This window comes from Nelumbo nucifera, chromosome 1 (assembly GCF_055504915.1).
Source record: "Nelumbo nucifera cultivar China Antique chromosome 1, China Antique-T2T, whole genome shotgun sequence".
NCBI lineage: Eukaryota > Viridiplantae > Streptophyta > Magnoliopsida > Proteales > Nelumbonaceae > Nelumbo > Nelumbo nucifera.
This window is the reverse complement of record NC_142649.1, coordinates 215,773,613-215,794,911: the sequence shown is the minus strand read 5'-3', so window position 1 is coordinate 215,794,911 and position 21,299 is coordinate 215,773,613. Positions and strand designations below refer to the sequence as shown.

The 21,299-nt window shown below is 38.3% G+C and overlaps 1 protein-coding gene across 4 annotated transcripts in view; it reads left to right on the top strand.

Annotated features, from left to right (window-relative positions):
* LOC104604649 (ubiquitin carboxyl-terminal hydrolase 9-like) overlaps positions 1 to 21,299 on the top strand; it is a 38,585-nt gene that overhangs the window by 13,036 nt on the left and 4,250 nt on the right. For all 4 annotated transcript variants that reach the window (XM_010269084.3, XM_010269082.3, XM_088896180.1 and 1 more), the window contains 4 exons: positions 13,105 to 13,164; positions 13,254 to 13,349; positions 13,764 to 14,162; positions 14,296 to 14,436. In XM_010269084.3, coding sequence (XP_010267386.1) covers positions 13,105 to 13,164; positions 13,254 to 13,349; positions 13,764 to 14,162; positions 14,296 to 14,436 — 696 coding nt within the window. The remainder of the gene's footprint in view (positions 1 to 13,104; positions 13,165 to 13,253; positions 13,350 to 13,763; positions 14,163 to 14,295; positions 14,437 to 21,299) is intronic.

Sequence of the window (21,299 nt, the reverse complement as noted above, 5' to 3'; positions counted from 1 at the left end):
AAGTTTGTGAAGGCGGCGTCCGCTGCTTCATCCCACTGGAACGCGTTCTTCTTCAGCATCTTGGTTAATGGGGCAGCCAAGAGTCCGTAATTCTTTACAAACTTGCAATAATATCCGGTAAGTCCTAAGAACCCGCGGAAAGCCTTGGTGGACTGAGGTTTGGGCCACTCTTGAATTGCTTGGATCTTGGAGCCATCTATCGAGACACCTTGCTCGTTGATTACATGTCCCAGATAAAGGACCTGGCGCTCCTCGAAGGAACATTTGGGCCGCTTCAGGAAGAGTTTGTGTTGGCGCAGTAGTTCCAGAATAGTTCGTAGGTGACGAACGTGCTCCACCCATGATGTACTGTAAACCAGGATGTCGTAAAAAAATACTAGGACGAATCTGCGGAGGTGGGGTCGAAATACCTCGTCCATCAAAGACTGAAATGTGGATGGAGCGTTGGTGAGGCCAAATGGCATGACCAGAAATTCGAAGTGGCTATGATGCGTCCGAAAGGCTGTTTTTTCTACATTTTGGGGGCCATCCGGACCTAAAATTACCCTGATCTGAGATCCAACTTTGAGAAGTATTGAGGCCCGTGGAGTTCATCTAGCAGTTCGTCTACCATGGGAATCGGGAATTTGTCCTTGACGGTTCTGTTGTTGCGTTCCCTGTAATCCACACAAAACCTCCAGGTGTTTTGTTTTGGTACCAATAAAACAGGCGAAGAGAAGGGGGAACGGCTGGGGCGAATGATTCCTTGTTTCAACATTTCTGCACACTGTTTCTCTATCTCATCTTTTTGCAAATGCGGGTAGCGGTATGGCCGGACGACGATGGGTTCTGAACATGGTATTAAAGGAATCCGATGTTCACACGATTGGACATGTGGGAGTCCCTTGGGTTCTTGAAACACGTCCGGGAAGTCGGTGAGAAGTCTCTCCATCTCTGCGGTGTGCATGGTTTCGCCATGGAGAGTATTCACCTGAGGTCTTTTTGCCCTTACCCTGGTTCCCTGCCAGGTGACTTGTTTTCCATTCAGGTTGAATGACATGGTTAGGTCACTGAAGTCCCATAGGATAGGGCCTAGAGCCACTTAATTCCGAGCACTATATCAAACTCGTCCAGGGGCAGTACAAATAAATCAGCGGAGAAGGGTTCGGATTCGACCTGTATTTGGATGTTCCGGCAGATTCCAGGGCTGTGAGCTCTCTCCCCATTTGTGACGGCTACTTGAAGTTGTGGTCTGCCTTCCACCGGTAGTTTCAGTTGAAGTGCCGCTTGCTTGCTGACAAAATGGTGTGTGCTTCCCGAGTCCACCAGAATACGTACTGGTTCCCCTGCCACCTGTGCCCGTAGCTGCATGGTTTGGGAGTTCTGTATTTCGGTGGTAGCGTGGAGGGAGATCTCAGGTTCTAGTGCTGTATGCTCGTCCTCATCTTCCTCCAGTTCGTCTACCAGGAGGCAGAATAGCTGCTTGCATTAGTGCCCGGCTGAGTACAGCTCGTCGCAATTGAAGCATTGCCCTCTTGCCCGGCGCTCCGCCATCTCAGCTCTAGATAAGCGTTTGATGGGAGGTGCCGTCATGCTGCTTCCTATGCTGGGTGCCGATCTGGAAGTGTTACCTTTGTGGAGCCGTTGTTCCCTGTTGGCTGTCAACGAAGACCCTCCTCCGGTTGATTTCGGGTTTGTCCATGAAGTCGCTGAACGCCCCATGTTGAAAGACCCTCGGCTGATCTGTAGCTTCCGCTCGAACGCGCGAGCTAGGTTCATCGCGGTGACCAGGTTGGGAGGGCTCTACATCTCTACATCGACTCTCAGAGATTCAGCTAGACCAGCGGTGAATATATCCACCTGCTGATCTGGGTGCACTGAAGAGGCTCTGGCGAGAAGGGTCTGGAATTGTTGCTGGTACTCGGCTACGGTCCCGATTTGCTTGAGGTTATATAACTCTCCCAATGGGTTGCTTGTCAGAGGGGGCCCGAACCGAAGGAGGCAGTAGGACTTGAATTGGTCCTAGCTGAGTCCTGGTTCCTCCTGCTCCACCCGGTAGAACCAGAGCTGTGCTTCTTCTGTCAGATGAAACGTGGCCAGACTGACTTTATCCCTCTCCTCCGTGCGCTAATTGCGAAAGAATTTCTCGCAGCGGTACAACCATCCCAGTGGGTCGCCGCTGCCGCGGTACGAGGGGAACTCCAGCTGACTGTACTTGGGTATAACCATTGCTGTTGGGGTGGCGATCTGTCGTTCGTCGGATCCCTCCGCCAATTCTGGTCGGCGACTGTTGGTGGTGGTTGCCCCTTCAGGGCTCCTCTCCCTTGTGGAGAAGTACAACTCGAGTAGGCGTCGAAGCTCTCAGACATCTTCCTTGACTTCTCTCACTTCTGCGTGGTTCTCTACGAGTCGGTGTTCCAATTCGTGGACCCTAGATGATAGCTGCTCCATATCGCCCATGACGTTTGGCTTTGATACCAAAATGTTATGGGCCCGGGCATAGAATCTTGTCACGGGTCGGTCCACGGGGAGAACCTCTAGCTTCCCCTTGCCCCTCCCTTTGTGTGTAGACCCTATCGTGGCGATCTAAGGGTGATTTGTTCAAGAGATCACCCTAACTCTCCTAAACTCTTTCTTGACTGAAAACTGAATGCTTTATTCTCAATTTGCAGCTCCTTAAATAGGAGATTACAAGAGGTGTGGGAAGACTCCCAGTAGAATTCGACCAAGAGGTGTGGGAAGACTCCCAGTAGAATTCGACTACTTACAGATAAGGATAAATCACACTTTTAAGATTAATCAGACTCCTACTTCTTATAGATAAATCAAACTCTAGAAGATAAGGAAAACTACTAAGGATAAGATAAGAATAATATAAGCTGAGAGCTTATAAGATAAGCTGCTGCCTTGCGGGCCCCTCCTCACTGCTGCTGTCAGCGGATGTACGTCCTCCCCACGAACGCATCCACAACAAAATCCCATTCTCCCCCCCTCTCTCTCTAAGATCGACTGCCAGAAAGCTTTGGAGCCAGGGTTGGGTGTAAGGTTTTGCCGTTTGGGGACTAGGGTTCATCAACTCATTGTTCTGTAATTCTATCTAGATTTGAAACCAAGGAAAACTACTGGTAGGGTTTCTTCGTGATGGCGAAGGCACCACAGACTAGTGACGACACTATCCCTTCAATGGTAGCTTCGACTTTGACCTCTACAAAGCTATGGATCAAATTAAGCGTAATCTTAGCTATTTCCACATTAATTATGCCATCATCGTGTTACTAATATTGTTCCTGAGCATCACACTAATTATTTCAAGCGTAATCTCAACCTCTGCGAAGCCTTGGTCTCTCTCCCTTGTCTTCTTGCCACCGCTGCTGCAACTCTCAGCAGCGGCGGTTAACACCCTCTCATTCTCTCTCTCCATCTCTTCTCCACTCCCGACCACTGTCGTCTTCGCCCCATTCTTTGCCTCCGCAACTAATGTAAAACAAAACTTCGCTGCAGCTGATGTAAAATTAATTATTAATTATTAAATATTTTAATAGTTTTTAATATATTAATTTGCTAATTATTAAATATTTTTTCATTTGCTTCGTAGACTTTATTACTTGTCAAATAGTTTGTTTTAGGGGTAAAATAGTAAAATCAGGGAATTCCAGATGCCGAATGTTTGATCCAACACAAACAACCTTATCTATTCAGAGCCTCTACAAAGTAGAAAAGCATCTTGTGCCTGTTTTCAGATTTGAGACACTTTTAATATCTTTTTAACTTTTTAGATTTCAGATTTATCAAACGCCACCTTTTTCTTTTGCCCATATTCTCTACATTAAATATGTTAATTACTTCCCATTTTGACTTTTTGGTTACTTTATGTTTTGATTAATTTGAGAATGTTCTTTTATAGTTATATGCATTTTAGTGGCTCGGGATTCTTTATTTTGGGCAAAGTTATAATTTCTTCTTTTTGCTTTTATGGGGGCTCTTGCCCAACCCGGGGAGTTAAGAAAGTTTATCTCCCCTCCCTTGTAATTAATTGTGTCTATTATTAATGGAAAGTTACTATTATTGATAAAAAAATTTCAAAATAGTAAGCCAATTATTCAATCACCATTTCCCATAGTTATTTCAAGAAAATAGTTTAAAAAATGATAATGGTTTTAATGAAATATCAAAATGTTTTTAACAATATTATAGAATTTTTTGATCAATAATACTGTTTTAAAATTTTCAACATTAAATATTTATTCTAGCAATGAAATTTGAAATATCGTTGACACATCGGCAAAATATCAGAGATATTTGGAAAAAGGATTCCCAAAAAGGTTCATATGGCCATTCATAAAAAAAAAAATCATATGGCCACCTAGCAAAATGTGGATATTTTGGGGATATATTGCCAATATTTTTGATATTGTGAGCCATTGGAATGACAACGGGGTGCAGCGGTGCCAAGTTTTCTCATATAATTATGGCATCATGTGTTGACTTATTTCACTTTAAAGTAAAAAGTGACCTTATTTTTGGGTAGCTTTGAATTTTCAATTCCATTTCTATAATTAATTGTAAAAATAATTCATGTTATCATACTTATCTTCATTTAATATGATAAATTTATAATATTTTATATATGTCAAAATTTTATATATTTAGTATTTTTTTAGTATTTTTCTCTTATTTTTAATTTTTATTATTTAATTATGACTTTATTGGTTGAGCCATTTAACCAAGTTGGGCCGAGTTTAGGCTTAATCTAGGCCCAACCCTTATGCATTGGGCCTAAGTTTGTGGCCAAAGTCAAGCTTGATCTGTCCAACCTAGGTCCAACTCGCATTGAAATTTGATGCACTTGGGTTTATCAATCAGCTCCATGACAAAATTTGATATAAATGTATGTATATTTTTGTATATGCAACAATGTATGCAAATGTGTCTATATATGTATGTATGTATATAGTCAGGCCTAACTTGGGCTACCTAAGGGTTAGGCTTAGGACGAACCTAAAAAATTAGAAAAACCAGAATGCAAGCCAGCCTATCCATAATTATGAGCTGGGCCTATTTGGGCTTGAGTTAAGCCCACCTGGTTTACATCCCTATGTACCATTGACCCCAATTAGATGCAAAAATAGTTTCATTACAAGTTAGTTTACTTTTTTATTCTATTAATAAAAATAATTCATATTTATCACTCATTTTGTTTAATATAATGAATACATAATATTAGAGATGCATCCAAATGTTTTTTTTAATGAAATTTCTATATTTTTTAATAATTTTTGTGTCTATCTTATTTAAAGCTTTTATTATGTATTTTATGATATCATGGCTTAACCCATTTGACCTAAAAGGTCAAACCATGGAGCTACTACTTGAATAGGAAAATTGTTTTATTTTTGGGTTAGTTTTAAATGATGTATTCCACAAAAGGTTGAACCATGCATTTGTTTTCGCAAAATTTTGTATTATTTATATTTTTAAGGAGTGAGCAAGAAAAACCAAAAACTCGAATCGAACCAAAAAGTCGACCAAAACCAAACCGGTCGGTTCGGTTTTAGGTCGGTATTTTAAAACCGAAGGTACCAGTTCGGTTTCGGTTAACCAATATGGAAAACTGGCAGTTAGCCGAACTGATCGGTATGCATATATTTTCTATATATTTTATGTATATGCATGTATATTATATATATTTACACATATTTTATATTTTCCATATATTATAAATTAATAAATATGCATTATATATATAAATATATATTTATAATATGTAATATATTATTTATCATTTAAAATATGATATTTTATATATATTTCTAGTTTTTTATTATATATATACTTGTAATTTATATTGTAAATATAAAAAAAAACCAAAAAAGCAACGAGCCGAACCGATCAAATGGTTAACCGTTCGGCTTCAATTTGGTTCTTTTACTGGTTTTCCAGAAACCGGTAATACCAGTTTGGTTTAAAAAATAGGCCCACAGTTCGGTTAACCGAACCGTTAGTTAAAACTTTATTATTTAACTATGAGATCACTGGTTGACCCATTTTACATGGATGATTGAATTACTTACCCACCGCCCAGACAAAATGGTGGTTTGTTTTTCATGTTGGATTTGAAGATAGGTTTTGTATTATTTAAAATATTGGATATAGATTTAATTTGTAGCATTAATTAGTGAGAAACAAAAATACTTTAATAAACTATCTATGGAGAGAGAATAGTAGTTAACACTTTAATGAGAGGGAATTGAATGAATTGGAAAGTAATAGTTATTTAAATTACATTTTCTCCCCACACAGTTAGAGAGGGACTAAATTCATAAGTAGAGGTATTTTAGTTAAGAAAAGTCCACAAAGATCATATATTTAATGTATCTCAAATATGGGATTTAATGAGAGTGAGTGGAATTAATACCTTAAATATTAGATTTGAATGAGAGGGAACAGAATGAATTTAATAAAAGTAGTACAAATTACATCAATGGCCTCTCATGGCACTCTGATTATGTCATGCTTATTGAAAACTGCATTTGTTACCCAGACTTGTAAACATCAACGGCCTCTCATGGCCTTTTATGAAACAAATGCCAGCTTCTTCTGGTCTGTATGGATGTCAAATAGAAGTTTTGACTGTTCCACATGTGACAGAGATGCTGCTGTTTGGGGAAATAAAGGGTTGTTTGAAACTTTGAATTGGAAAGGAAGAGTGGATATTACTTAGGATTTATTATTATATGCATAAAAGTGGATACTGATGGCATATGGTAGATATTAGGTACTGGTATGTGAACACTACCCTATATATGGTTTGGCATCCAGTGTAGTTTGTCGAACATTTGGACAGTTTGCCCTTTGGTTTGGTTTTATGCTTTCAAACCATTAAAAAATGGCGGAATTTTTTGTCAATGAAAACCAATATTAAATATCAAAAACTGAATTTTGATATGGAGGGGGGGTGTGAGAGACATGGAAGGCAAATTAATAGCCTTGTTTTCTGGTCCACTGGAGTATGGGGATTCTCTCAAGGCAGAATTGCTTGCAGCCTTACAAGGGGCACTAATTGCAAATGAGCTGAACATAACCAATTTGGTGATTGAAGGGGACTCAAAATTGGTGGTGGGTGGTTAAAGGATCCAAAATCTGTGGTATGGTGCTATGGGGATGAATTAAAAAGGTTTTTATGGATCACCAAGAATATGAATTTGTAGAGAAGATGGGCCAAATGGCCCATAGGTTGTTTATTATTTCTTGTTTTTTATGTTTCTTTTCTGTAATGGGCCTTATTCTAGGCCCATCCTGTCTATATTAAGTTCTTTGTAAATTCTTGCCCACCTAAGGGCTTCCTTGTAATTATTCAAATATATCTTAATAAAAGAATGTTAGGGTGCTGAGAGAGAGTAGGTTCGAAACTCTCATTCTCAGACCCTCATTGCTGAACTCTCAAGCTCTCCTCTCTTCAGTTTTTTTCATGGTATCAGAGCATATCTGAACCTGAATATCATAGGGCTGGAAGCTTAGTCACATACTGCCTGATTCTTGGAGGTCAGCGGACGAGCCCAAGACTATAATCTCTTGGGGAAGGGGTTCGGTGGCCAGGAAGAATCAGAGAAAAAAAAAGGGGAAGGAGAAGGGGAACAACTCGGTTCTGTTTTTGAAGCTCGACTGTGTTTGGACTGTTGAAGCTCGAACTGTAAGTTGTGCTCAGTTTTCTGCTCTGAAGTTCGACTGTGTTTGGACTATTGAAGCTCGACTGTGTTTGGACTGGTTGTTTTGTTTTTGAAGCTCGACTGTGTTTGGACTGTTGAAGCTCGAACTGTAAGTTGTGCTCTGTTTCTGGTTGTTCTGTATTATCTTCGACTGTGTTTGGACTGTTGAAGTGTCCGAAAACCCTAGCTGTTTTGTACTACCTTCGACTGCATTAAATCTGGTTTAACCCAGAAATTTTTGGGCTGTTTTTTCTCTTTTTCTTGGACTGTTAAAACCTAACGAAACATCCTTGTAACAAGGCTGTGTATTGTTACTCATATTTTGGCTGTTTTAAGGGGCTATATGAACTGTTTTTTGGGGTCTTTTCTCTTCCTTGACAGTGGGGCTGTCTCTATTGCCCACACTGTGTTTGTGAAAAGGCCTGTTCAGCAATATCGATTGGTATTTACTCTTCTTGGCTGAGTGCACAACTTTGAAAAGGTACTTTGGCTGATTGCACAGTGCCTAGGAGTTTCTGATTACTTCTTGAAGGCTGAACTCAGTATATTGTCTTCTTGTGGTCGGCTGAACTCTGTTTAGAGTGTTTACATGATGTACTCCTCAGAGTTTGAAAACAAAAGTGGTGCCGAATATGGACTGGTTCAGGGAACTCCAAATGATTCCTTATTGACTGTGATCACAGTTAAACTAGATGGAACTAATTATCTGGCATGGTCACAATTAGTAAAGATTCATGTTTGTAGTAGATGAAAGTGGGGATTTATTTCCGGGAGTAAGAAGGCTCTCCCAGAAGATGATCCATCCTACGAGAAGTGGATGCAAGAAAATTACACTGTCATTGGGTGGCTTGTGAATTCAATGCAGCCGCAAATCAACCAACACTACCTATGGATGAATTTAGCAAAAGAAATTTGGGACAGTGTTGTGGAAACCTATTCACAAAAACTCAATGTGGCCCGGGCATATAAATTGAGAAGTGATGTAAAGAATTTAAGACAAGGGGAGAAACCTCTTGCTGTATATTTCTCAACCCTGAAGTCCTTATGGCAAGAGATTGACCTAATAGAAGCTGTACCTTGGGACACCACCAATGATGCAGAGACCTACAGAAAATTGGTTGAAAGGAACAGGGTATTTGAGTTCTTAACTGGACTAAACCCAGAATATGATATCACAAAACAGAATATTCTTTCCAAGGAGTGTGTCTCTTTGTCACAAGCTTATGCATTGGTGAGTAGTGAAGAGAGCAAAAGGTCTGTTCAGGTTCAAGGGGCTGATATGAATGATCACTTTGCCAATATGGGGATTAAACCCAAAGGGAATGCTGGAACTTCTTGTGGCATAGGAAATAAGGGCTTCTGCCAATCATGCTACCACTTTAGGTAATCTCAAAATCCCTTGGATTATTGACTCAGGTGCTTTTGACCATATGACTAATCTTTCTACCCTATTTGTTTCATGACTTGCTCCCTGGACGTGATAAAATCACTTTAGCTGATGGTTCACTTGCCCCTATCTCTGGTAAGGGAACCATCAAGGCTACGGATTCCTTGTTCCTACCTTCTGCCCTTCATGTACCTAAACTAAATACAAATTTGTTGTCTGTAAGCAGTTTAACCAAATCACTAAACTGTTGTGTAACCTTCTTTCCTTCCTACTGTGTTTTTCAGGATCTGGAGTCTCAGAAGGTGATTGGGAGTGGCCATGAGGCGAACGGAATATACCTGCTTGATACCCCGGAACAATGCACTGATCATCTTGGGAATGCTGCTCTTGGATCTGTTTCTTTAGAGTCTGTTAGTCGGATTATGTTGTGTCATCGTCATTTTGGTCATCTGTCTTTTTCTGCCTTGAGTCATCTTTTCCCTGAACTGTTTAAGGGAATTAGTTTGTCTAGTCTTCATTGTGAGTCTTGTGAATTGTCAAAGCATTGTAGAAACAATTATCCTTTGAGTAATAAAAGATCTTCTTTTCCTTTTAATATTGTGCACTCTGATGTGTGGGGGCCTTACCACTTACCTTCCATGGGTGGCTATAAATATTTTATCCTGTTTATTGATGATTTTTCTCGGTTCACTTGGATATTTCTGATGAAATCCCGTGATGAAGTTCCAAGACTTGTAAGACAATTCCATGAATTTGTTTTAACCCAATTTGATACCAGGATTAAAATCTTCAGATATGACAATGCAAAAGAATACTTTGAGAAAAACCTATCCTGCTATCTCTCTGACATGGGGGTTATTCATCAAAGCTCATGTGCTAGGACCCCAGAACAGAATGGGGTTGCTGAGAGGAAAAATAGGCATATTGTTGAAGTTGCAAGAAGTATCTTATTTGCCTCACATGTTCCTACTAGGTTTTGGGGTGATTCTTACTGCTACCTATCTTATAAACCGTATGCCATCCAGGGTTTTGGGGTTTAAGTTTCCCTTCAATCTTCTTCATCCAAACAAGGACCTTTTTCCTGTTCCTATTCGTATCTTTGGCTGCACCTGTTATGTACATGTCCCAAGTGTCCAAAGGCATAAATTTGAACCCAAAGCTCAAAAGTGTATCTTCCTTGGTTATTCCCCCACACAGAAGGGTTATTGTTGTTTTGATCCAAAGTCTGGCAATCGGTATGTCTCAATGGATGTCACCTTTGATGAGCTTTTCCCCTTTTATGGTTCCTCTCCAAAAGGACATTGTCCACAGGGGGAGGATTTGTCATAGGTGTTTGCTCTTCCTCTTCCTGTCCCTGTTGAGTCTCTTGATGTGTCTGTTTCTCCTTCAAATGCATCAAGGGTGGATCAGTCGTTCCTTTCCCCTTGTCCCAGTACTCTACCTCCTCGTCCTATCCTCAATCCCAAGGTGTATCAAAGGCAAAGATCCAGAAATGTGCAGGTTGTTTCTCCTACAACACATGGGCCTCGTACACTTCCAGTCACAGAAGAGACAACATGTACTGTTTCAACATCTTTGGATTCATCCTTCCCTGACCTTGATATTCCCATTGCTGTTAGGAAAGGAAAACGGAAGTGCACTGCACACTGCATTTCCAAGCACCTTTCTTACAGTTTGCTTTCACCTCCATACTTTACCTATCTCTCTTCTATTGCTTCTCATCCTATTCCCAGATCTGTGTCAGAAGCTCTTAAGATTCCAGAGTGGAGGGATGCTATGAGATCTGAAATCGATGCCCTATACAAGAATGACACATGGGAAGTGGTGGATTTGCCTGAAGGGAAGGATCCAGTCGGTTGCAAGTGGGTCTTTACTATCAAATACCAAGCTGATGGCACTATTGAAAGGTACAAGGCCAAACTGGTTGCAAAAGGCTATACACAGACACATGGGATTGATTATTTAGAGACCTTTGCACTTGTTGCCAAGATGACATCTGTGAGGGTTCTTCTATCTTTAGCTGCTCACTTTGACTGGCCTCTTTATCAATTGGATGTGAAGAATGCATTTCTGAATGGTGAATTACATGAGGAGGTTTATATGTCTCTTCCTCCAGGGATGTATGGAACTGATATGAAAGGGAAGGTATGCAGGCTGAAGAAATCTCTTTATGGACTAAAAGTCCCCTAGAGCATGGTTTGAGAGATTTAGAATAGCACTTGTTAATTTTGGTTATGTATAGACACAGTCCGATCATACTCTTTTTGTGAAGAGGAGTGGACCTCTGGCAGTATACCTCATTGTGTATGTAGATGATATTGTAGTGACTGGTAATGATGTTTCAGGAATTCATGATCTAAAATCTTTTCTCCATACAGAGTTTGAGATTAAAGATTTGGGGGACTTGAGATACTTTCTTGGTATAGAAGTGGTTCGATCCAAGGATGGGATTCTTATCTCCCAAAGGAAGTATGTTCTTGACTTGCTCTCCGAGATCGGAAAGATGGGTGCTAGACCAGTTGCTACTCCTATTGATACGAGTCATAAACTCTCAGCCTCAGAAGGGACATTGTTAGAAGACAAAGGAATCTTTCAGAGACTTCTTGGGAAACTTTTGTATCTATGCATGAGTCGGCCAGATATTGCATATGCAGTCAGTTGCATTAGCCAATTCATGCATGCTCCCCGAGACACTCATCTGGCAGCAGCAGAGAGAATCCTATGTTATTTGAAGGGCTCCCCAGGAAAAGGTATTCTGTTTGCCAAGCATGGTCATATGAAACTTGAAGCCTACACTGATGTTGACTGGGCCGAAAACATTGATGACAGAAGATCTACTTCTGGGTATTGCAGCTTGGCGGCTGGTAATGTTGTTTCTTGGAGAAGCAAGAAACAATCGGTTGTTGCTCGGTCCTCTGCTGAAGCAGAATACAGGGCCATGGCACATGGAGTTTCTGAATTATTATGGCTAAAATCATTGATGGAAGAACTTGGAATTGAATATGACAAGCCAATGATGTTGTACTGTGATAATCAGGCTGCCATCAACATTGCTCACAACCCAATGCAACATGATAGAACCAAGCATATTGAAGTTGATCGACACTTCATTAGGGAAAGGATCTCTTCGGGTGAAGTGTGTCTTCCTTTCATCACATCTGGAGGACAGTTGGCAGATTTTCTCACCAAAGGCATTCCTAAGGCAAAACTTCAGCATGATACCAGCAAGCTTGGCATGATTGACATCTATGCTCAGCTTGAGGGGGAGTGTAGAGAAGATGGGCCGAATGGCCTATAGGTTGTTTATTCTTTCTTGTTATTTATGTTTCTTTTCTGTAATGGGCCTTATTCTGGGCCCATCCTGTCTATGTTAAGTTCTTTGTAAATTCTTACCCACCTAAGGGCCTCCTTGTAATTATTCAAATATATCTTAAAATTGCTGAACCCTCAAGCTCTCCTCTCTTCAGTTTTCTTCAGAATTTGAGGATACAATGGGTGAGGAGATCGGCAAACGGATTAGCTGATACTCTTGCCAAGCAAGGGGTGAATAGACAATCTTTGTTTTGGGTTCACTTGTAATTTCTCTGTTTTGTTTATAGAGAGGTAGCATTTCGTGCCTCTCTAAGGGGTGCTTGTAATGATTATATTTTCAGAATTAATGAAATCTAACTTCACTTATAAAAAAATATTAAATATAAAAGCCTTGTGCTAAACTCAGACCTTGATCTTTCACTTGGATCATTTCTAATGATTAGAACTTTGCTTGAGTGAAGCAATTCTGTCTGGTACTAATGTTGGTTTAGATGAAGTTGGGAAGATTATGTGTCATTGGTAGAAATCACTTGTTCATTTCTGAGTTCAAAATTAACCTTAAACTTTCAAGTAAAGTACTTTTTAGTGGATGGTTATTACATTACTATTTGTTGGACAGAAGCTTGTGCCATATCTGTGATTTGTCATGAGCTTCAGCTTTTCAACTTTTTTGTATAATGTCAGATGCATATTTACCTCACTTCATTAATTTATCTTCAGGCATCTCTATGCGAGCTTTACAACAGGGTGTGCACAATTCACAAGCTTGATCAGGAGAAGGCATGTAGAAGGTTTATTTTGCTTGAGGTCTTTTGTTTCAAACTATTATAACTCTGAATGAAAATCTTCATGTCTTTTTATATCTACAGGTTTGCATATGGGATTACTTCAATAGGCAAAAATGTTCAAAATTGACTGCTTCCACCCAAACCCTGGAGGAGTCCAATTTGCAAATGGACCAGGATGTGAGTATCTTGTACATTATATGATTTTTATGTTTTTGCTCTTGTTCCTTGAGAAGCAAGTATTTTGTTGCCACCATCTTTGAGCAATTCACATTGCTAACTTGCAGCAAGTACAGTGTATTTTTGCATATAATTTTATTTTCAACTGCATGCTTGACTAATCTAGGCATATAGTTAGGACAAGGCTTAGATGATGATGATGATTGCTTGATCTATGCATCCTCATAATAGAATTGGTGTTACTAGTGCCTATTCCTTTTATTTGAACTTTGCCCGCATATCAGTTGTTAGTTTTGGGAACCATGATCTCTTGCAAAATTTTATTTCTAAAGTTTATTGTATATACATAAAAAAATTTGGTTAGTTAGTATTTTTCTTTCTTTCACCAGTCCATTGATTCAGTCTTTTCTGCAGATTCTTTTAGAAGTGCAATTTGATGGGTCTCTGTCCCATGGATTTCGTATGGATTCAACGGGAAATGAATTAGCTTTGATTGCATTAGAACCTTCAAGGTCAACTGTTACAATTGCAGGTGGCCCTGCTCTATCAAATGGGTATTCAACAGGATATGGCTCAAACTTGATTCAAGGGAATGGTTTAAACCCAGTTTTAACAGATGTGGATGATGGTAATGATCTTTCAAGCACCATGATGAAAGGAGAAAAGGGAGGGTTGGCAGGATTGCAAAACCTGGGAAATACTTGCTTTATGAACAGTGCTATTCAATGTTTAGTCCATACACCTCCACTTCTTGAGTACTTCTTGCAGGATTACAATGAGGAGATCAACAAGCAAAATCCTTTAGGACTGCATGTATGTGGTTTTTGTATCTTATTTCGACTTTCAGCTTTGTGGGGATTTACTTTTATATACTTAAATGTTCTGGTTCATATTTCTTCCCCTTGATGAATCTTGTAATGTTTCCATTTTTGTTGTTGTGATGCAGGGTGAGCTTGCAGTTGCATTTGGTGAATTGCTGAGAAAATTATGGTCTTCTGGACGGACACCAATTGCACCACGTGCTTTTAAGGGGAAACTCGCTCGTTTTGCTCCCCAGTTCAGTGGATATAACCAGCATGATTCTCAAGTTAGTGTTGTCACAATAGTTTCCAATCCTTTTTTTTTATCATTAATGTCGCAGGGAAATTATATAAATCTGTGTAGTCTCATATCCACGAGTAGGGTCATTTCTCAAAGGCTATGTTCTTTTGCTTGATTTCTTGCCTTTGATGAACTGCATAAAAAACCTCACGTTCTATTGAAGAAAATGGAATGTGGCATCATATATACTGAACTAAATTAAACTCAACCTTTTAGCCCAACCATTCGGGGCTGGCTACATGAATTGTATCCTACCATTTTACTCTTTCAAGCATGGTTTATGTTGGAAATGCCATCTGACTTATGTTGGTGTCAAGATCCACTGACACACTTTCATTCCTATTCTTGAGTTACTTATCCTTTTATAGATGAAGGGAAGACCTTCATTCCTATTCTTGAGCAATGTTGGATTTGGAACAACACTATATAGTTAGTGCAATTGATAAAGTTCAGACTTGCACTAGAATTTTGTTAAAAATAGTATTAGAGGAAAATTAGAGGAGATAGAAGAGAGAAGAAAGGAGAAGGAGAAAACTGGTTCGAACAAGAGAGAAAAGTTACTCTCTCTAGTCGGCCAGGTTATATTTATCTGTTAATATTAAATAAAACAAAAGACTATTATGTCCCTACTCAAGTATGGGACACATCACTTAACATAAACATTACACATCAACTTAAACATAAATAGAAAGACTAAACTATCCCTATACAGTCGACACTAACACTTCCCTCAAGCTGGAGAATATATATCATATAGTCCCAACTTGTTACATATGTTGTCCACGCTTCCCTAACTCAACCCTTTGGTGAACAAGTCTGTCTATTGACTTCTTGTGTTAGCATATGCAGTATCTATCACTCCATTAAGCACTTTGTTCTCTCATGAAACACTGGATTAGGAGAGATGTGGACTGCAACTTGGTTGTCACAATAAAGCTTCATTGGAGTGAATCGAATATCCCATCTCTTGTAGATGATTTTTCAACCACACTAGTGCACAAGAGTATGTGCTATGGCTTTGTATTTAGCTTCTGCACTGCTTCTTGCCATAACTGTCTGTTTCTTAATATTCCATGTCACCAAATTACCCCCAAGAAAAGTACAATAACTTGTAGTGGACCTTCTTATCAAATACAAAACCAACCCAATCAGCATCGGTGTATCCTTCTATTTCAAGATTTCCTCCACTCTTGTATATCAAGCCACGACCAGGAGCTCCCTTCAAATACCTTACTATCCTTAGAACTGCATCCCAATGTGGAACCCGAGGTTTTTGTATAAACTGAGTTACCACACTAACATCAAATGAAATATCTAGCCGAGTAATGGTTAGGTAGTTTAGCTTACCCACCAACCGCCTGTACTTTCCAGGATCTTCAAACTCCTCACCCATATCACTGCTCAACTTGGTATTTGGTTCCATAGGTGTTTCAGCCGGTTTGGCACCTAATAATCCTGTCCCCTCCAACAAATCAAGAACATACCTCCTCTGGCACAAATTAATACCGTGCTTAGACCTTGCTACTTCTATCCCCAGGAAATATTTTAATTTACCAAGATCCTTTGTTTGAAAGTGCTCTTGTAGAAAGGTCTTCAGCGTATCAATCCCTAGTCTATCGCTGTCGGTAATGACAATATCCTCTACATATACCACCAATAAGATCTTCCCAGGATGCGAATCATGGCTGAATACTGAGTGATCAACTTGACACTGTTTCATACCAAAATTCTTTATCACTTCACTGAATCCACCAAACCACACACAGGGGGATTGTTTAAGTCCATAAATAGCCTTTAATTTGCACACCTTGTCATCCTCCACTTGAGCAACAAACCCCGACGGTTGCTCCATATAGACATCCCCAAGGAGATCACCATGTAAAAAGGCATTTTTGATGTCAAGTTGAAAAAGAGGCCAATCATACATAGCAGCTAGAGTTATCAAAACACAAACGGAACCAGTGATTTAAAAGGTGCGCCTAAGCGCACAGGCGAGGCGCATTTTGGGCTATGCGCCTCACCTAGGTCCTAGGCGCACCCCTTTCAAAAGGCGCAAGCCTAGTGCACCTAGGTGTGTGCTTGGTTCGCTCGCTTCACTCGCTCATCGAAGCTTACTAATGTTGTTCATTCGCTGATTGCAATAAATTATCTTCTTAAAAGGCAATGAAAGTTATAAAATCATTATTTTTTTATGTGAGAAATAAGAATTTCAAACCCTAACACAAACTTGTTCGGGCTTGCCTCGAGGGGCGTGGTACAAAGGTGATTCATAGAATCATGAATGCAATATGTTTTACATCACATTAGATACATGAAGCAATGCAATTAAGAAAAAAAGAGATTGTGGGTTTTACATACTTGAAAATGCTTTATATGTTTGCTTTTATTTTTAAATTTTCATTTGAATACACTTTACATGTTATGTTTATGTATTTTAATTTTGGATAATAGTTTTTTAAAACACTATTTTAAATTTTAAGTTTATTTTTTTTAATTAACTTTATGTTTAAATTTTCATCACCGACTTGAGATCCTGAAAAACACAAGAAGAGGGGTAAAAGGTGATAGAGCAATTAAAAGACTTGGTTAGCTTACTAGCAATTATAAGATTAAAAGGGAATTTGGGAATATACAAAACCGAGGACAGGATAAAGGGTCTATGTCAACATTACCAACACAACAAATGGAGGATTAATCATTTGCAAGGGTAACAAAATGTGATGTGGAGCACTGTGAAAGGGAGGAAAACACACCTGGAGTCCCAATCATATTATCAGAAGCTCCAGAGTCAATAATCCAAGAGGTAGGTTTGGATGCCAGACAAGTCATACATGAATGTGCAAGAGTAGCTGTATTCTGTTGAGAGGTGGCCTGGATAAATCACTCACACTCATCATGTGTAGAGGGCATCTGATTATCTGTTGGATATCCTGTCTTGAACTACCATCACTGGCCACTGCATGATTTGCTCAAGTTGAAGGTGGGCCATGCAAATCATAACAAAAGTTAATGGTGTGCCCTTCCATACTACAATGTGTACACTTCCTCGGACCATTACTACATCCTCTGCCACGATCTCCCCCTGAATCTCAGCCTCCAACAACACCACCACCACTACTATACATGGGTCCACCACCATCACTATGACCATTCATGGATCCATTGCTACCACTACGACCGGGCTGAACTCCCCGAGCTCCACCTTTAACACCATGGCCTCCCCCTCTTGTCACTACAAAGGCAGACCTGTCAAAGATATTAGAATTCTCAGTGGGCCCAATAGAAATCCTCTGAAGACAGGTAAACACCTCTTCTAGAGACGGAAGAGCTGACCCTCTTAGTATCTGTGCTCTCATTGGTTCATATTCAGATTTCAGCCCTACTAAAAATCTGGTCTCATCTACTTGTTCTTTCTGTTGTTGCTGAATCTTAACATCAGAAGTGAGGGGATGGTACTCCTGATAAAGCTGATACACTCTAGTAGCCCTTTTTTCCTATCTCCAAAGGGAAATGGCGACCACTCCTTTTTAGCCCTTTTCTCTATCTCCAATGGATGATGAAGAAAACTGTAAAAGCCTAGGCTGAATGTGGCAATAGAACAGAATTCTGGGCAGATCTGATTTTGTCACAATGGCTCTGATACCATGATAAAGTTCAGGCGATAGACCTGCACTATATTTATATGTTTCTATTAAATAAATCAAAAGAGACATAAACATTACACATCAGCTTAAATATAAATAGAAAGACTAAACTACCCCTATACAGTCGACACTAACAATAACCATTGAGTGTTCTTCCAAGTCCCACAATTCTTATACTTGAATTGACTCAAGTGTTGACACATGTGTTTACACGTTCTAAGTTATAAATATTTATTTTTAACAAAACTTAAAGCTTATATATATATATATATATATATATATTTATATTGCGGGCTAGGCCAGGCCTAGGTTAGGCTTGAAGTATGAAGCCCAAGCTCAACCCTGAATTTTCTGGGCTTGATGCAGGCCCGAGCCCTGACTGGGTTGTACACAAAAATCTGGCGGAAGCCCGGAAATTTGCAGGCTGGGCCGGGCTAAGAATGATCACCCCTAAAACGGAATCTTTTTTAGTATATTAAAATATGTTATAATACATGAGGGTAGACCTTCATTAAAATGCCAATCGATAATACATATTAATATATATAAATGTATTAAAAATGTTAATATGTAATATAATAATAAGTTACGTATATAAGTCATTGATAATTTAAAATTAATATTTGGAATAAAACATTCATAAAAAGATATTGAACAAAAAACAAAATACTAAACTATTAGAATAAAAAAAGATATGCATATATAACATATTTCTTCATAATTAGAAAAATATTAAATTATTTATATGAATATATGATATTATTCTTATTATTGATTAAAATTTATAGTAAATCAAAATTATACTTAAACAAAAATGAGATAACCTTGTATTAAGCTATAATTAAATAAAATAAAGAATAAACTAAGTATTATTAGTATAAAAGAAATGCATACATGGAATATTATTTCATAGTAATAAAATATTAAACGCTATATGACTTACTATTATTTTCAATTAAAATTCAAAATAAATCAATATATAATTCAAATAAGTAAACATGTCCATAAGATAACATATAAATTACCAAAAAATTAACACACTGTGTCTAAAATAAAATTAAAAGATAATAGTCTGGATAGTTGTATTAATGCTTCTTTGTCATTTCACAAAACATCAGTGCATATTTCCACATATTTCACAATATTTTCACAATGTTTATACTTTTTACAATATTTGCATCTGACATTCTGATATATGTCCTATATTTTGGTAACCGGCATTTCCATTGATATCAACATTTTAAACCTTGCTACGAAAACCATGTTTTCTGTCAAATAGTAAATCTTTAGATTGTTTTTTACCACATCATCCCACTTTTCATTAGTGTTTCCTATGCTGTTTTAGAGCATTCAATTTGCACCAAGTCATTTTTCACTGGTAAAATTGTTGTTTGCCTATGCACATAATAAAACTATCTCAATGAACATTCTCTCACTATTAGTGCTACTCCTAAGCCTACTCTTATGAACTTGTTTCTAATTCTTTCCATTTTAATCTTTCTGCTCACCCATTTCAGCATCCCTATCTCAGATTTGCTTATTCTTTTGGACATTGTTTCTTGATTGTTGAGCACTCTTTTGGACATTGTTTTGACTTTTTATTCTTGTATTCTGATAAATTTTGTTTGAAAACCATTTTTTATGTTGTAAATTTAGGTTGTTATTTTATTTGATAATTTTTTGGTATATATATTTGTTATTTTATCTACGAGATTAAATTAATTTTTTTTTCTAAATGATAAATTAATAACCCACTTTACGGATCCTACATTATTTGATTTGAGTTTTTTCTTTTTTCTTTTTAGTGAAGGTAAAACTGGGAGGAACCGCTTTTAAGATGCTCTTTAAGAAAATAAGATGCCACTATTAAGATGCAATATTGTACTTCAATAGTCTTCGTTTTGAAACAATGCAACCTTAACTATTTGATTTGGCCCCCTTGTTTACCGCAAAACCATGCCGGTACACCACTGCTTAGAAGAAGACCTAAAAGAACTCCTTTGTTCTTTTATTTTCATGCTTTTTTCTATTTAAAGATGCAACTTGGGCTCATGTTGGTAATTTGTTATAATTTGAAAGGGCCTAGATGGAATTCCAAGAGAGTTGATTGAGATGGTTTTATTAATATAAGATTCTTCCTTTTAGCTAGTGTTTGCATCTTCATTCTTCTTGACATTAGACATCTTCTTCTTTCATAAAGAAACAAGATGAGATCCTCCTTCCTCTACTTCCTCCTCCTCTCTCTCCTTCCTCCTCATCCCCTACACCTCCTTGTGTTCGGGAAGCTGAATAGCTGATACCTCTTATGTTTTTAACTATGCCTCACACCTCCAGGTAGTGTAATGACTTGTGCCACACCTCCGTGTTTAAAACATTGTTCTAAGGTAATATTTAGCTAGTTAAACATCAACAAGCTGATCATAGAGGGAAATTCGAAAGTGGTAGTAACCAGGGGTATGTAAATGCCAGGTTCAATGGCTTCAGAGATCAGCCAATAATATGGCTGTTGCATTAGCAAAGCAAGGGACACTTGGGAATCAATTTTTCTGGGCTGTTATGTAATGTGAACAAAGGGGGAATTATATTTGTATATGCTCTCCACTGCTTGTATAATCCGTTGTATATTCTATTTACAATTAATGAATGACTGATTTCTTGTTTGCCTTTCTTTAAAAAAACTGGAAGTTTTCTTAAATGGCAATAATGTTTTATTAGCAATAAGTTTTCTTAAAAACAATGAAGTTTTTATTATCTCCAAAAAACCCCCATTTTCTAATGTTGCTCGTTCATTCATCCTAATAAAAAATATTTTTAAAAGACAATCCAAATTATGAAATCTTTTTTTATAGGGATTAACAATTTGAGACACTAAAATGGACTTGTTTGGGCTTGCCTTGGGGGGCTGGTTCAAAGAGATTGAGATTTTTACATGCTTGAATATTTAGCCATTTTTGGCATTTTTGTGCCTTTGAAAGGCACACACCTCGAGCCTTGGGCGTAAAATGCCCCTTGCACTTTTTTTGTGCTTTACACTTTTAAAAATACTGGTAGAGGCTTGATTACAGAGGATTAAAAAGAAATATATATGATGTGACAGCTTATTTTGTGGTTCTTTATGTTGAAGTTTAGGCTTTTTTGATGCCCTTTATGTTTTAGCTGCATTACACCCCAAATTATAAACCTTGTATATGGAAATACCAAGGCA